The 17,757-nt window shown below is 37.0% G+C and overlaps 1 protein-coding gene across 3 annotated transcripts in view; it reads right to left on the reverse strand.

Annotated features, from left to right (window-relative positions):
- The window catches only part of LMBRD2 (LMBR1 domain containing 2), a 61,787-nt gene that overhangs the window by 24,552 nt on the left and 19,478 nt on the right, over nucleotides 1–17,757 (reverse strand). For all 3 annotated transcript variants that reach the window (XM_009208271.4, XM_021939286.2, XM_009208272.4), the window contains 3 exons: nucleotides 13,290–13,457; nucleotides 12,320–12,530; nucleotides 776–850 (listed from right to left, as the gene is read on the reverse strand). In XM_009208271.4, coding sequence (XP_009206535.1) covers nucleotides 776–850; nucleotides 12,320–12,530; nucleotides 13,290–13,457 — 454 coding nt within the window. The remainder of the gene's footprint in view (nucleotides 1–775; nucleotides 851–12,319; nucleotides 12,531–13,289; nucleotides 13,458–17,757) is intronic.

Below are 17,757 nucleotides of genomic sequence, written 5' to 3' on the forward strand. Positions count from 1 at the left end.
ATAGCACAGAGAAATAAATACATGAATTTAAAGTCATCTTCTATACTACTATTCATTTATTACCTATATGAACTTGGGAAACTTAGTTAACCTCTCTTAGTAGTTCTCAAAAAGTAGCAAATGTGAGATAAATAGTTAGAAAAGTGATTCCAATGAATATTATCTTAGCCAAACAGAACACTAGGCAAGAATCAGTATAACAGATTTAAAATATAGGAAAATAAATATTTCTATCATTCTGTGGGTTTAGAAGACAGTTGGGGAACTGCAAATAACCATTTTTGGAAGTATATAAATACCACTAATTCAATACCAATGCATCAAAACCTTAACTATATGGTTTACTAAATACCTATGCTAACATCACTCATTTTATGATATATGTCATGAATATATTAATGAAAATATTTGTAAAATAACGTGTAGGTAGCTGATTGTAAGATATTACTGAGGCTTTAGTTTATTTTTACAGGAGATATGCCTTTAGTGAACATATACAATGACAGTTTAAAGGTTTATTTCCATCATTGTCATGACAATCCTTATATATTAGTCAACCTCTATCTCCATATTTCAACAGAAAGTACTGCCAATAATTAGTGTTAAACTTGCAGTAATTAAAAAAAAATTCAAAGTACAAATGGTATTTGGTTAATATTTCTATGAAAATGAGTTTAAGACCTCAGCTATAGGCTGTTTTCATACTTTTCTGGTACTTTTAGTATAATATATAAGTGTGTATTTCAAAAGGAAACAGATAAAATGATTTCATTACCTTTTTAAGTATTGTATCAACACATTTTCTCAATGGGTGATTATATTTGATGCTTTCATTCACTTTACGAACCTCCTATAAAAACAGTAAAATAAATAAACATATTTCGATTTCTACAGATCACATATTCCAAATGAGAATGCATTAAGTACTATATATTTTCTCACAAGTTCAACTTCAACACAAATTACTTTGCATTACATGAATAAAGGTTCTTAAGAACACAAGTAAAAATACAAAGTCACTGAATAGCTATTTCCATACCCTGAACTTTTCCTTACTTTTTAGATTCACTCTCTCATCACTTCATTACTTGGTGCACAAAAAAGAATAAGCATTATTTAAAAGTCCACAAAAGATCAGACAAACTTTGTGGTCCTAAAAGAACAGGGCTATATTCCTCTGGCTTACTCATCAAGATCAATTATCTCATTATCTAAAATATAGTGAAAAATCAGAGGAAGCAAAAAAGGCTACAAATGTCACAAAGTGCCAGTTCTTTCCTATAAGAGTACTCTAGAGCAGTCATGATTGATTAACTCCATACTTGATTATGAGGAGCACACTATCTGCTGGCGGGGCACAGTGGCTCAGGCCTGCAATGCCAGCACTTTGGGAGGCTAAGGCAGGTAGATCACTTGAGTCCCAGAGTTTAAGACCAGTTTTGGCAATATGGTGAAACCCCGTCTCTACCAAAAATACAAACATTAGCCAGTCTCATAACCTGGTCTCTAAATAAATAAATAAAAATTTAAAAATAGAATAATTTAAAAACAAACAAACAGCACACTATTTGCCAGTACTGTGCTAGGTGTAAGGACCCCATAATCCCTATAGAGGGCAGGGAGAGAAGACAAGGAATTGTCAGTCTTAAAATTTCAGTCCAGTAATGCGATAAATAAGCAATTCTGATTATAAAAGGCATAAAAGGGTTAAAGAGAAGACTCTTTAGAATCAGTAGTTCCTAAGGAATCACAATATTCTATAATATTCATGAAATTTTTAAGAAGCTGAAACCACTGTTTTAGTCAGGTGAAATAGCATGTTCACAGCCTGGAAAGCATAAGAGAACTGAGCAGGATATTTAGAAGAACATTCTGGGGCACAGAGTAGAGAAGGGTTTTTAGGGATATAAAACTCAAGGCAGAGAAGCCATCTAGCACACAGACAAAAATGTGAAAAAATATTTATAATTTATATGACAAAGATTCATCCTTAGTATGTGATGAGCTCTTACAAATCAACAGAAAAATGGGAACACAGAAAAAATGCCATTGGCCAATAAATGTCTAAAAAGATATTTGAGCTCACTAAAAACAGTTACAGATTTTAAAAATAAGTTTTTTTTTCAAAATTGACATTATGTAAAGAGGTAAGACTGTGGGAAAACAGGCCCTCCTATACACAGTAAAAAGTGATACAATCTATTTAAAGGTAATTTCACAACTATTGAAGTTTAGAATATGTATACTTTATAAATAATCTGTACCAGTAGACACTATTCCTGTTAAGGAATTTAGCTTAATGAGAAAAACAAACATAAATAAAAATGATGTGGAAACTACTGTCAGAGAAAATTACGAGGTGCTCTGAGAGGGGAGAATGTAGAGTGGGAGACTTTCTGATTAGCTGATTATTTAAAATGAGATGAAACAAATATATAGAAGTCAGTCGACCAAAGGGAGAGACTAGAATATTCCTGGCTGAGAGAAAGGGATGGGACACACAAAGGCCTCCAGGCCTAAGTGAGCACATTACTTGAAGGGACTGAAAAAAGTCCAGTGTGATTATAGGGAAAGGGAGATTAAGGGTCTGCATAGCACTGGATCAGGCTGAAAGAGCAAGATCAAAGTGATCCTAGAAGCCCTTAATCATGGTTTATTTTGAGGTTAATGTGTGAGGCCTACACATGACAGTGACAAGATAAGACTCGGGTTTTTAAGAGGTCACCTGGAAGCATCATTACATCTATTTTCCATTACTAAGCTGCCTTAAAGTTTCTTGACTTGTTAGCACAAATTTATCATACTTTGAATATGAACTATATAATTTGTTTATATATTACATGTGAAATATCATGTTTTTTTCTTTACTTAGCCATATTAAAAAACAAGTACTGAAACAATTAACATTTGCTATATCTGTTATAAATTTAGGCTTCCTTCAAAAGTTCATAATTTTAATAAAGCATGGAAAGTATTTGAAATATACTGTTTGCTTTCTTTATACAAAATAATGTAACTTTGAGCTCTTTCATTACTGTGTCTCATCAAATTCTTTTTTAAGCAGGTTAGACAACATTCATGAAGGAAGGCTAACAGGCAGTTTTCGGTGGAAATAAGTAGCTGTTTCTCCCTCCCTAAAATTCTCTACCTAGAAAAATGACAAAAGGTAGAGGTGATCTTTTAGGCCATCTAGCAAATACCTTTTGAATGATTTGACATAGTTTATAAGTTTTATTAATGCTTCAAAGAAAGGTAATAGACACACAAATGCATATATCAGTTTCAGAGAGAAACATATCATAAAAATACCAAACAGTTTTTATAAAACTACATTTGGGAGATTAAATGGATAGCTGAAAAAATATTTACCAATAAAGTGATTGAATTTTGTTATCTGTCAAATGACTAGACTTCTCAGTATGGCATTCAAAGCCAAGATATAGCTTTATCTTTCCAATGTAAACTTCATGCTCAAATTAATTTGGTTTTAAAACTTCCTGATATCTGCCTGGAATGTTATCAGCTATCAAAATTCTACCCATTCTGCCCAGGCCCAGGCTCTCCTTCACGTCCTCTGACTGTTATTCAGTAGTGATAACCTCTCCATACTAGAGCATTTTCTTTTTATCATTCATGCCACATTTACCACATACTGTAAGGGACTCTGTCCAATTTTCTACTCTAGAAAGTCAGTAGAATAGGAATTTCTATTCCAGCCAGTTCTGCATAGCACTTAACATGGCAGGAAGATAGTATTTTTTAAATGATAAATACGTTTCTCCTCAGTTTATAAGTTTCCAGATATTCAGAAAAGCAGAAAGAATCCCAAAATACCTTGAAGTATATGGCCACAGAAATTCATACACAGGAGGTGGAGCAAGATGGCTGAACAGAATTCTCCACTGATTGTCCTCCTCACAGGAACACCAAATTAAGCAACTATCCACACAAAAAAGTGCCTTCATAAAAACCAAAAAACAAGGTACAACCTCAGCCACTGTTGGGTATAGTACTAAGTGGGCTCTTGGGGCCCCAGATTGCAGGACTTGGCTCTTAGACAGCATTGTTGAACCTTCGCTGGGCCAGACAGGAGTCCAGTGCCCTGAAGGGAAAGTCCCAGGCATGGCAGCATTCACCACAAGCTGACTGAAGAGATCTTGGGCCTTGAAGGACTTTGTCTTGTGGCTTGGGTGCCAGTTTAGCCACAGGTAGATTCCTACAGTTTCTAGCTCCAGGCCCTGGCTCCCAGATGGCATCTCTGGACACACCCCAACTCAGGGAGAATTTGCCACTCTGAAGGGAAGAACAAAAGCTGGGTTGGCTTTGCCACCTGCTGATTGTAGAGGACCAGGGCCTTGAGCAAACATAGACGGTAGCTAGGCAGTGGTTACCGTGGGCCTTGGGCAAGATGCAGTACCATAACTTCAGGTCTAACCCAGTGCAGTCCCAGTGATGGTGGCCACAGGGGTGCTTGTGACACCCCTCTCCCACCTCCAGGAAGCTCAGGACAAAGAGAGAGACTCCAGTTGTTCGGGAGAAAGCAAGGGAAGGGAACAAGAGTCTCTGCCTGATGCTCCAGAGAATTCTTCCAGATCTTATCCAAGACCACCAAGGTGGCACACATCTACAAGTCTGCAAGAACCACAGCATTATGGGGTTTCGGGTGTCCCCTAATATAGATACAGCTGCAGTGACCAAAAACTTAGATTACAATACCCAAGTCCCTTCAAATACCTGGAAAGCTTTTCCAAGAAGGATGGCTACAAATAAGCCCACACTGCAAAGACTATAAAGAATACCTAATTTTTCAATGTCTGGACACCGATGAACATTCACAAGAATCAAGACCATCCAGAAAAACATGACCTCACCAAACGAACTAAATAAGGCACCAGGGCCGAGCACAGTGGCTCACTCCTATAATCCTAGCACTTTGGGAGGCTGAGGCTGGATGTCACTTGAGCTCAGGAGTTTGAGAACAGCCTGGGCAACAGTGAAACGCTGTCTCTACAAAAATACAAAAATTAGCTGTGTGTGGTGGTTTGTGCCTGTAGTACCAGCCACCAGCTACTTGGACGGCTGATGTGAGAGGATGACTTGAGCCCAGGAGGTGGAGACTACAGTGAGCCACAATCATGCCAGCGTGCACAACACAGTGAGACCCTGCCTCAAAGAAATTAAATAAAATAGATAACAAGGCACCAGGGGCCAATCCTGAAGACACAGAGATATGTGCCCTTTCAGACACAGAATTCAAGATAGCTGTTTCAAGGAAACTCAACAAAATTCAAGGTAACCCAGAGAAGGAATTCAGAATCCTATCAGGTAAATTTAACAAAGCTGTTGAAAGAATTAAAAATAATCAAGTAGAAATTCTGGAGTTGAAAAATGCATTGACATATTGAAGAATGCATGAGAGTATCTTAACAGCAGAATTGATCATGCGGAAGAAAGAATCAGTGAGCTAGAAGACACTTGAAAATTTGTCTATTTGAAAATACGGTTAGAGGAGACAAAAATAACACAAAAGAAATGACAAATGTCTATAAAATCTAGAAAATAGCCTCAAAAGGCCAAATTTAAAAGTTACTGGCCTTAAAGAGGAGGTAGAATGAGAGATAAGGGTAGAAAGTTTATTCAAAGTGATAATAATAGAGAACATCCCAAACCTAAAGATATCAATATTCAAGCACAAGAAGATTATAGAACACCAAGCAGATTTATCCCAAATAAGACTATCTCAAAATATTTAATAATCAAACTCTCTAAGGTCAAGGATAAAGAAAGGATCCTAAAAGCAGCAGGAGAAGAGAAACAAATAACACATAATGAAGCTCCAATATATCTGGCAATAGGCTTCTCAGTGGAAACCTTACAGGTCAGGAGAGTGACAGGATATATTTTAAATGCTGACAGAAAACAAAAAACAAAAAACAACTTATCCTAGAATAACATATCCAGTGAAAATATTCTTCAAACATGAAAGAGAAATAAACGTTTCCAGACAAACAAAAGCTAAGCGAATTCATCCATACCAGTCCTGTTCTATAATAAATGTTAAAGGGAGTTCTTCAGTCTGAAAGAAAAGGACATCGATGAGCAATAAAAATCATCTGACGGTACAAAACTCATTGGTAATAGCAAGTACACAGAAAAACAAAGAATATTATTAACACTATAACTGTGGTGTGAAAACTACTCATATCTTGAGACAAACCAATGAAAAATAACTATGACAACTTTTTAAGACACAGATAGTATAATAATACATAAATATAAAAAAAAGTTAAAAGTAGAGGGAGGAAGTGAAATCTAGTTTTTATTAGTTTTCTGTGTTTATTTTTGTAATCAATGTCAAGCTGTCATCAGTTTAAAATAACAGGCTATAAGATATTACTCACAAGCCTCAAGTAACCTCAAACCAAAAAGCATACAACAGATACACACAAAATAAGAAGCAAGAAGTTAAAACATACCACCAGAGAAAATCACCTTCACAAAAAGGAAGACAGGAAGGAAGGAAAGAAGAGAATATCACGAAACAACCAGAAAACAAATAACAGAATGGCAGGAGTAAGTCCTCACTTATCAGTAATAACACTGAATGTAAATGAACTAAACTCTTCAATCTAAAGACACAGAGTGGCTGTATTGATAAAAAGACATTACAACTGATACTGCAGAAATTCAAAGGATAATTAGAGACTTCTAATGAGCAACTATATGCCAATACATTGGAAAACCTAGAAGAAATGGACAAATTCCTAGACACATGCAACTTACCAAGATCAAACCATGAAAGAAATCCAAAACCTGAACAGATCAACAAGTAATAAAATCACAGTTGTAATAAAAAGTCTTCCAGCAAAGAAAAGCCCAAGACCCAATGGTTTCACTGCTGAATTTTACCAAGCATTTAAAGAACACAAATTCTACTCAAACTATTCTGGAAAACAGAGGAGGAGGGATACTTCCAAACTCAATCTATGAGGCCAGTATTGCCCTGATTCCAAAATCAGAAACAGACACATCAAAAAAAGAAAACTGCAGGCCAATATCCCCAATGGACACTCACGAAAAAATCCTCAACAAAACACTAGCAAAACGAATTCAAGAACACGTTGAAAAGGTCATCCATCTGATCAATTCAGATTTATACCAGGAATGCAAGAATGGTTTGACATATGGAAATCAATCAATGTGATATATCATATTAATAGAGTGAAGAAAAAAACCATATAAGCATTTCTATTGATGCTGAGAAAGCACTGACAAAATTCAACATCCCTTTATGATAAAAACCGCAAAAAATCCCTGAATATACAGGGAACATACCTCAACACTATAAAAGTCATATATGACAGACCCACAGCTAGTATCATACTGAATGGGGAAAAATTGAAAGCCTTTCCTTTAAGATCTAGAACAAGACAAGGATGCCCACTTTCACTACTGTTATTCAGTATAGTACTGGAAGTCCTAAGTAAAGCAATCAGACAAGAGAAAGATATAAAAGGCATCAAACTTGGAAAGAAAGAAGTCAAATTATCCTTGTTTTCAGGTGATAAATCTTACATTTGGAAAAACCTAAAAACTCCACCAAAAAACTATTAGAAGGGATAAACAAATTCTGTAAAGCTGCAGTACACAAAATCAACATTCAAAAATCAGTAGCATTTCTATATGTCAACCACAAACAATCTGAAAAAGAAATCGCATTTACAATCTCTATAACACAAACAAAATACCAAGGAATTAGCCAAATAAGTGAAAGATCTCTACAATGAAAACTATAAAACACTGATGCAAGGAATTGAAGAGAACACAAAAAAATAAAAAGGTATTCCATTTTCATGGATTGGAATAATCAATATTGTTAAAATGTCCATACTACTGAAAGCAATCTACAATTTCAATGCAATCTCTATCAAAATATCAATGACATTCTTAACAGAAATAGAAAAAACAATCCTAAAATTTATATGGAACCACAAAAGATCCTCAACTGCCAAAGCTATTTTAAGTAAAAAGTGCAAAACTGGAGGAATCACATTATCTGACTTTAAACTACATAATAAAGCTATAACCAAAACAGCATGGTGTTAGGATAAAAACAGACCAATGGTACAGAATAGAGAACCCCAAAATAAATCCATACATCTACAGTGAACTCATTTTTGACAAGGGCTCCAAGAACATACGATGAGGAAAGGATAGTCTCTTCAATAAATGGTGCCAGAAAAACTGGAAAACTGGATATATGCAGAAGAATGAAACTAGATCAGATATCTCCCCATATATAAAAATCAAATCAAAATGATTTAAAGACTTAAATCTAAGAACTCAAACTATGAAACTAATACAAGAAAACATTGGAGAAACTCTCCAGGATATTGGACTGGGCAAAGATTTCTTCAGTAATAACCTATAAGCACAGGCAATCAAAGCAAAAGTGAACAAATGGGATCACATCAAGTTAAAAAGCTTCTGCACAGCAAAGGAAACTATCAACAAAATGAAGCGATAACCCACAGAATAGGAGAAAATATTTGTAAACTATCTTTCTGACAAGAGGTTAATAACCAGAATATACAAGGAATTCAAACAACTCCACGAGAAAAAAAAAATGTAATAATCTGATTAAAAATGGGCAAAAGATTTTAATTTCTCAAAAAAAAAAAAAAAGACATAAATGGCAAACAGGCAAAAACAGGCATTTTAGAGTTTTCATTGTAGAGATGTTTCACTTATTTGGCTAATTCCTTGATATTTTATTTGTGTTATAGCAATTGTAAATGGGGTTTCTTTTTCAGGTTGTTTGCTGTTGACATATAGAAATGCTACTGATTTTTGAATCACTAATCATCAAAAAGATGTAAATCAAAGCTACAATGAGATATCATCTCACCCCGGTTAAAATGGGTTTTATCCAAAATACAGGCAATAATGTAATGTAAATTAGTACAACTACTATGCAGAACAGTTTGCAGGCTCCTCAAAAAAATTAAAAAAAAAAAAAAAGCTACTATGTGTTCCAGCAATTACACTGCTAGGTATATAACCAAAACAAGGAAATCATTATATCAAAGAAATGTCTGTACTCCTATGTTTATTGCAGCAGTACTCACAATAGCCAAGATTTAGAAGCAACCTAAGTGTCCATCAACGTATGAATGGATAAAGAAAATGTGGTACATATACACAACAGAGGACTATTCAGCCATTAAATCGGAATGAGATCCAGTCATTTGCAATAATATGGGTGGAGCTAGAGGTCACTATGTTAAGTGAAATAAGTCAGGCACAGAAAGACAAACTTCACATGTTCCCATTTATTTATGGGGCTGGGAGGGGTTATGGGTAGAAGGGAGGGTGGGAAGTGGGAATGGTAATGGATACAAAAATATAGCTAGAGTGAATAATATCCAGTGTTTGATAGAACAGGGTGACTACAGTCAATAATGTAATTGTACATTTTAATAACTAAATGAAAATAATCAGATTGTTTGTAACATAAAGAAAAGTAAATGCTTGAGGTGATGAGTATGTACAAAAACGTTTTAAAACCCCAGAAAAACAAACAAAAAAGAAATTCATACCTGAGAAATCATGCATTGTTTTTGATGGAAAGAGGTTCAGAGTTATCTTGCTGTCTATGTGTACCTACTGCTATTTTCAAAACATTCATTTTTAAAGAGTGGTTTCTTATCTAAAATTTCTTACACAGCTTAAAACCTAAGAATACTATACTAAAATAGCACAGAAGTCACCAATGCCGGTCCTTAATTTTCCACATCTTATTTCTAAGCAGAGGGCTCCTATTTAAAAATAACAACAACAAAATCTATTTTATTCAGACAGCAAAGTTTCGTCTAGGGAAAAATCCATAACTCACATAATACCTGTGTTTATTTTTTTGCAGGAACGTTGAATAAATTAGTGAAATCCAAATTCCTCAAATCTGAAACAACTGAATTTAATACCAACTTTTGGATGGAATACTATCAAATTTAAATTTAAATTAATTTCTTTTATCAAATGTAAGTACCTTATCGAAATACCAGTTTTCAATTATTTCAATTTTTTAAAAAATTCAAAATTTCAAATATAAATGTAAAATTTATCAAATATAAATTATCTTCTTTCAAAAGATGTAATAACATTCATCATAGGAATGTTGAATATAACAGGAAATTTAATCATTTCAATTTAAATAATACTATTTATAGACTCACTCCTACATTTAAATCAATATTTTCTGCTGTAGTTCTTACATTCTGTAGAGAATAAATGCTGCAAAGCCAACATAAAATTTTCTAATCACAGTATACATTCATTTGTTCATTTATTCATTCACTTAAAAAATGGTTGCTGAGTGTTTAAGAGTCTGGACAACCAGGGAAGATGTTATGGGTTGAACTGTGTCCCCTGAGACCTAACCTCCAGTATCTTAACATGCGATCTTATTTGAAATAGAGTTGTTGCAGATTTAATTAGCTAAGTTAAGATGAGGTTATACTGGAGTGGGATGAACCCTAATCCAATATAACTGGTGTCCTTACAAAACAATGAAGTTTGGACACAGGCACACAGGGAGAACACCATGTGAAGATGAAGGCAGGGGTCTACAAGTCAAGGTATGCCAAAGATCGCAAACCACCAGAAGCTAGAAGACAAACATGGAACGGATATTCCCTAGAGCCCTCAGAAGGAACCAACCCTGCAGATGCCTCAATCTTGAATGTTAGTCTCCAGAACTGTGAGCCAATATTTTCTATTGTTTAAGCCACCCAGTTTGTGGTAGCTTTGTTACAGCAGTTCTAGGAAGCTAATAAAGCTTCCCTGAAGAATTCTCATTTATGTTAAGACCTGAAAATGAAATAGGAATTAGCTGAAGAGAGTACTGAAAAGAGCATTATAATAGTTTGGGAATAGCATGCTCAAAGACAGAAAAGAAAGACAATGGGTGTAATGATTAAGCACAGGGTCATCAAGCAAGATCAATTCAGTCCACTACTTGTTCTCGTACTGGAACACACCCACACTCATTCATTTATTTACTGGCTATGGCTGCTTTCATCCTACAAGGACAGAGTAGTTGTGATAGAAACCATATTGCACACAAAGCCTAAAATATTTACTATCTGGCCCTTTACAGAAAAAGTTTGTCAGTCCCTGTTAGAGGCAAGACTGCCTGGTTCTTATCACTTCCTAGCCATGTAGACATGAGAAAGTTACTTAATCTCTCTGTGCCTCATATTCTTCATTTATAGAATGGGGATTTACAAAAATCTCTATCATAAAGTCATGGGAATTAAATATATGTATAGTGCTTAGAAAGTCCCTCTTAGGCAAACAGTAAGTCTATATAATTGTTTACTATAATTATCACCATTGCTAAGTTTGAGGAACCAAAGTTGAGTGTTAGGTAAATATTAAGTCTATAGAATTGTTTATTATTTCATCACCATTAGCAAGTTTGAGAAACCAAAGATGACCAGTATGAGAAGACAGAGGTTTGGGATACAGCTGGAGAGCTAAACATAGGCCAAATTATTTTTCTGTAGGCTGCATTATAACATTTTGGAGTTTATTTTAACATGACTGAAAAGCCTTCAAAAGGAGTTTTAATTTGGAGAGTATCATCAGCTGAGTAGCATATTTTCCCTGGTGAGCAAAACTGTGAGGTGACTACAATAATCTTTTTAAATCCATAACAAAATTTTTACTTAACACAGAAAAATTTTATAATTTGTTATATATTTTTATGTACAGTATTGAAAGGTATACTTTCAATAACTTTGTGAAACTGGGTTAAGTCATCGAGTAAAATGAAGTGTCTTATTAAGATTACAGATAGGAAACAAAACTTATCAATACAAACTCCCATGCAAATTGTTCTTTAAAGAGGTTTCCAGAATTGGTGGTATTACCTTAGGTTAACCTTTCAGAAATAAGTGTCCTCTGGTCATTATTCTCACTTCTATTATGTTAGGGTAACCATACAATTTATCATTTAATCTGGGAGACTTTTGAAAATAAAAGAGGGTACTACTAAAAGTTACCTCAAAATAATAGGCATAGCCCTGCACTATTGAATATATTTTCCATGAATCCCTGTCAGACAGAAGATGGACAAGACACATCATGAGGCTGAACTGCTAAAAAGTCATCCTGGATGAGACATTCTGAAGGATTGCACAACACCAGTTTTGCAATCTGAAGCCCATCAATGCACTAACAACAACAAACCAAAAGTGACTAAAAGCGGATACACATGCCTTAGTGACTATTGCTTATAAGGTTCAAACTTGCTTACCTCCATGGCATCTTCTAAATTCTCTTCTGCATCTGCTTTCTCTGTCATCAGTTTGGCTGCCTTAAAATACGTTTTCATAAGTAGATAACCCCTTTTTGCTCCATTCCAGTAGGATCGAGGAATTTCCACCAAGCCATAACCCAACAACAACACAAGAAGAAACAGACCCCATGTATTTGCAGCAGCTATCCCAATTGTCTGAAGCTGGTTCCTAAGAAAGGGAAATAACAGATAATATGTACATTTTAATGGAAAGATAAAATGTGATTGCATAAATAGACTTTAACACAGGAGACACTGTTTCTATTGTGTTAAAATTAGCATCTAGAATTAATTCATGGCAATAATATGTATATATTTTCCTAGAGGAAACATTTTTCATTAGGTGATTTCTTTTTCTATATTGAACAAAAGAAGCCTGAAAATGTTTCAAATTAACTTGTGTTGCTGACCTAGCAAATCTCAAGAATACAATAGTGAGACCTAGCACTGCTGATCTATTTCTAAATTTTCAGATGTAGACCTTCACATATGTTAGAAATCATAAGTATAAAACAGATTTCAATTTTATTGAAATATCTAAATCCAAGATAACATTAAGAACAAATATGCCCTCAAATTATAATCAAAACAAAAAACACACAAGTTCCAATGAAAAATAAAACCAGTTATTTTATCATATAAAAATTTTGAAATTCTATCCAAAAATCATAAGGGTTATTAATTTTAATATATAGCCATTAGACTAATCATTAATCTTTTGCCTAAAATCTATATTTAAAGATGTCATTCCATATTTTCTTTCTTAGTAATATGGATTATTCACATATTCTTTTAGGGAAATCCATAAAATATGTAACAATACATTTCTCAATGAAATGTCTTTTTACCGGCACATATGAAGTTAAAAATGAATTTTTAAAAATGCAAACATACATTAAAGCAATGTTAAGAAGACTACTTTTCTTACCATTCTAAATGTAAATGTGGGTTTACAGCTACATAAATTAAAAATGCTCCAAAAATCAGCAAATAGGTGCCATAGTAGATTGCATTCTCAATTAGTGCAGTTTTGATCTTTCCAGTGATGGAAAACCCTCCTGATCTTGCATATGACTGCATAAAAGGTAAGAGAATCCTAGATGGATAGAAAAAATATGATTAAAAACCCAAACAACTGATATGTCTATATAATCTCAAAATGCCAGAAATATGGGAATCTCCATTTTAATGAATAGTTCTTCTCACTGATAAATATGTTTATAAGTAATCATGAATACTTAATATACTATAATAGATGACTGAGTATTTTTGTAACATAAAATTTTAGGGAAAGCAAATGGGTCTTTAAAGCTTTTATAAAGAGTCTGGACTGCATTCAAAGAAAACATTTTTGATCAAATTTTAGTTTTCTAAGGCTTCAGCATGGAGAAAGGATAAAAGGGAAACAAAATTGGAACTAGTTGGGAGGGGGAAGGGTGGTGATGGTGGTAAGAAGCAAAAAGGGAGAAGGTCAGTTGACAGCATAATGACTTTGAAGTAGTACCTAGGAGACATCCAAGAGGAGCTGCACACAAACCCAGCTTCAGGGTTCAAGAGAGAGGACTAAAAATATGGATAGCTTCCGGAGTCATCACTGTATCAACGGCACTGAAATAACATCAGTAGAAACTCAACTGGAAGCATGAGTATGGAGAATGTGAAGGAAAGAACTGAGACAGATCTCATATCAACTTTTAAGAGAGACGTAGAAAACAGAAGGATGGACCAGCAAAAGAGACTGAGACAGAACAATAGTGGGGCAAGGAAGAAAACCAAGGAGCATATGGGTTAGGAACTAGGAGAGGAAAGTTAAAGTGGAGAGAGAGAATCAAATGCCACCAAGAGGTGAAGTAAATTAAAAACCTGTATGTATGAGTGGAGGAGTGAGAATAGAAAGCAGAGTACTATGGTTGAGAAATAAGTAAACAATGAGCAAGTGGAGATATCAAATATAGAGAATTCATTTAAGAAGTTTGGCTGGGTAGGATAAACTATGGCATATACATACAATGGGGTATTTTACAGAAATGGAAAATAAGAGAATACTGATACATACAGCACAGCATAGATGAATTTCCCAAATATGTGAGCAAAGAGAGATGCGAAAAAGTTGACAGTGTATAATTCTATGCTTATAAAGTTCATAAACAGGCAAAAACTAATCTATGGTGATGGAAGTCAGAATCATGGTTACCTCTGGGGAGTGCGGGACGACTACACAGGGAAGCATGAGCGAGGCTTCTGAGGGCATTGTTAATGTTCTATAACATCATCTGAGTGCTGGTGTATGGGTGTATTCACTTTGAAAAAAGTCAAACTAAACACAATCTATGCATTTTCCGGTATGAATTTATGCTTCAGTTTTAAAAAGTTTCTAAAAAAATTTAGTTGTGATCAGATCAACAAGGCAAAAGCTGGAAAGGAATCTGAACTGACAGACTTTCATTTTTTTTTTTTTTTTTTTTTTAGACGTATTTTGAGACGGAGTCTCGCTCTGTCGCCCAGGCTGGAGTGCAGTGGCCGGATCTCAGCTCACTGCAAGCTCCGCCTCCCGGGTTCACGCCATTCTCCGGCCTCAGCCTCCCGAGTAGCTGGGACTACAGGTGCCCGCCACCTCACCCGGCTATTTTTTGTATTTCTTAGTAGAGACGGGGTTTCACCGTGTTAGCCAGGATGGTCTCGATCTCCTGACCTCGTGATCCGCCCATCTCGGCCTCCCAAAGTGCTGGGATTACAGGCTTGAGCCACCGCGCCCGGCCCAGACTTTCATTTTTGTTTCTGTTTTCTTTTCTAAAGATGAGAGAAATGTGCATGCTTTGTTGAAATTGAAAGCTACAAGTAAGTAACAAGAGCTGAAGGGGATGGATCCATATTTTAGGAAGAAGTGATGGCAGCAGCGGCCTGTCTGCAGTGGCCCCCTGCAAAGATGGTGGCCGCAGTGGGGCAGGACTGGCGGGGGCTGTGCACTCCATGGAGCTAGCAGGAGGTGGGAGCCCCACCCTCTTCTGAGTTGGTGGGGCAGGAGCCCTGCCCTCTTGGGCACAGTTGCAGCTGCCCAGCTGTGGCTGTGGACCCAGGCATCCCTGCACTCTCGGGGACCCAGAAAGCCCCCATACCACTACAGGTTTGGAAGTCCCTGCTCCTGCTGCCTGGCCTCTCCCTGCTCCTGACAACTGCTCTGATTTTGGAGAAAAGTTGTGACTGAATCCAGGCACTGTTGCAACCTAGCTGGGTGTGCACACATGCTCAGGGCAGTGCTGACACACCAGACCCCTGCTGCCTCAGCCCACTCTAGACTTTGGACATCAATAAGCACAGGAGGGAGGTGGAGAGTGGGGCTGAGGGCAGCTCAGCATGGGCCTGCAGGCACCATTTGGCATGAACAGCCTGGGTGCCATAAATGACATGATTGATGGTGGCAGGAGGCAGACAGGCTCCTGGGCAGAAGTGGGCAGGTCACTGGTGAAGCACCACCTTCAAGCCAGGGACAGCGTGAAGCCTGGGGGCCAGGCCACCAGTCCTGTGGACCACAGTGAGAACTTAGGATGCTTTTTCCAGGCCCACCCATGGCCCAATCAGTGCACACTTCCTCCTCTCTGAAGCCCATAAAAACCCCAGACTCAGCCAGACTCAGGCAGATGACAGGACAACCTGACTACAGATAGGAGCTATCTACTCCAGGTCTCCTCTCTGCTGGGGGCTGCACAGACGATTGAGATAACCTGCCTGCAGGTAGGAGCTACCCACTCCGGGGCTCCTTTCCACTGAGAGCTGTACTTGTCAGGATGACCTGCCTGCAGAAAGGAGCTATCTACTTTGGGTCTCTTGAGAGTTGTACTATCACTCAATAAAGCACCTCTTCGCCTTGCTCACCCTCCAGTTTTCCACATACCTCATTCTTCCTGGACGTAGGACAAGAACTCAGGACCTGCTGAATGGCAGAACTGAAGGAGCTGAAACATAAACAGGGCTGAAACATGCCCCTGCCACTTGCCATGTTGCAAGTGATGAGAAGAGAAGAACTGTGGCCCTTCCAGAAGCCCAGATCTGGGGACTCCCCAAGCCAGGTCTGTGACACCCTCTTTGGAGCTCTGAGGTTTCTGGCATCTCCAAGCTTCTGAGTACCACTACATTCCCCTCATCCAGATGCAGGTGCCCACAGCAGAAGCTGCTTGCAGTGTATTTGACCCAGCCACAGGCTTGCACAGAGCCGAGACCTGTGCTGGTGCCTGGAGCTGCCCACCCTGCCACAGCAGTCAGCATGTCTGGCTGTGCTCAGTGGCTGGATCCCACGCTTACTCACTCACACACCCCTCACCACTCCACGCCTGGCTCGCCCTTGGGAGGCATGAGATCAGAGCCAGTAGCATGAGCTGAGTGCAACCTGCCAGGCTGAGTGAGTAGAATAAGCTCAGTGGGCCTGAGTAAAATTCGGGCAAAGGTGCTACTGGCCATAGAGGTTTCCAGCTGGCAAAACAACACCCCTAAGGATCCTGTGACAGGATTGGCTTTAACAAGCATGACTCTTCTATCTTTGGAGGGGAAATAAAAAAAAAGATGGATAGGTATGTAGATTTGTTGGTGAGAAGCTGAAAGAGCTGCCATCTGATGACTCCTGTTTTAACTGTTGGATGGAAAGTAGTCATCTGCCAAGAGGCTAAGAGTAAAGATGATTTTATTATTGTTGTTAGGGAGTACAAGAGAGAAAGCCATAAAGAGGACAGAAATTTGAAGTGAGTGGAAATATTTCTTGTAGAAAATGGAAAGAAAGCAAACTAAAAATACAAAGAAGGAAAGTCTAGTAATGTTGAGAGCTCAGTTGAATTTAATAGACATGATTTTACAAGAGCACTACTCTGCTATGTAATTTTTCTCTTGCAATGTTCAGTACCTCCAGTTTTAGAGTGCAGTTGTTTGCAGATCTAAGAGATGCTTAGCAGGCAAGTGGATAAGTATGAGTTTGGAGCACAGCAGAAAGATAAAAATAATGGGTAGAAAGATTCAGAATGCATTATTGGTCAATGAAACCATGGCTATAATTACAGCTATGCAGGGAAGTCTGACAAGATGACCAAGATAGGACTCTAGGCAAGATCAACATTTAGAAAATGGACAACAGAAATGGCACTCATAAAGGAAATCAGAAGGTTGGGGAAAGCAGACAGAAAGAAAACCAGAGTATATGACTTTAGCAAGGGCAGTTTCATGTAATAATGTGGCTGGAAGAACAATTGGACTGAAGGGCAAAAGAGAAGGCAATAACTGAAAGGAAACAATAACAACAAAAACTGTGTTTCTGTTTTCTATTTTCTATTTGTGTGTTTTTTTTTCTTTTTCTTTTTTTCTGTAAGATAGGACACACTTGAGAGAGCAGAAAGGGAGAGGACAGAGATTTA

Source organism: Papio anubis, chromosome 5, assembly GCF_008728515.1.
Source record: "Papio anubis isolate 15944 chromosome 5, Panubis1.0, whole genome shotgun sequence".
NCBI lineage: Eukaryota > Metazoa > Chordata > Mammalia > Primates > Cercopithecidae > Papio > Papio anubis.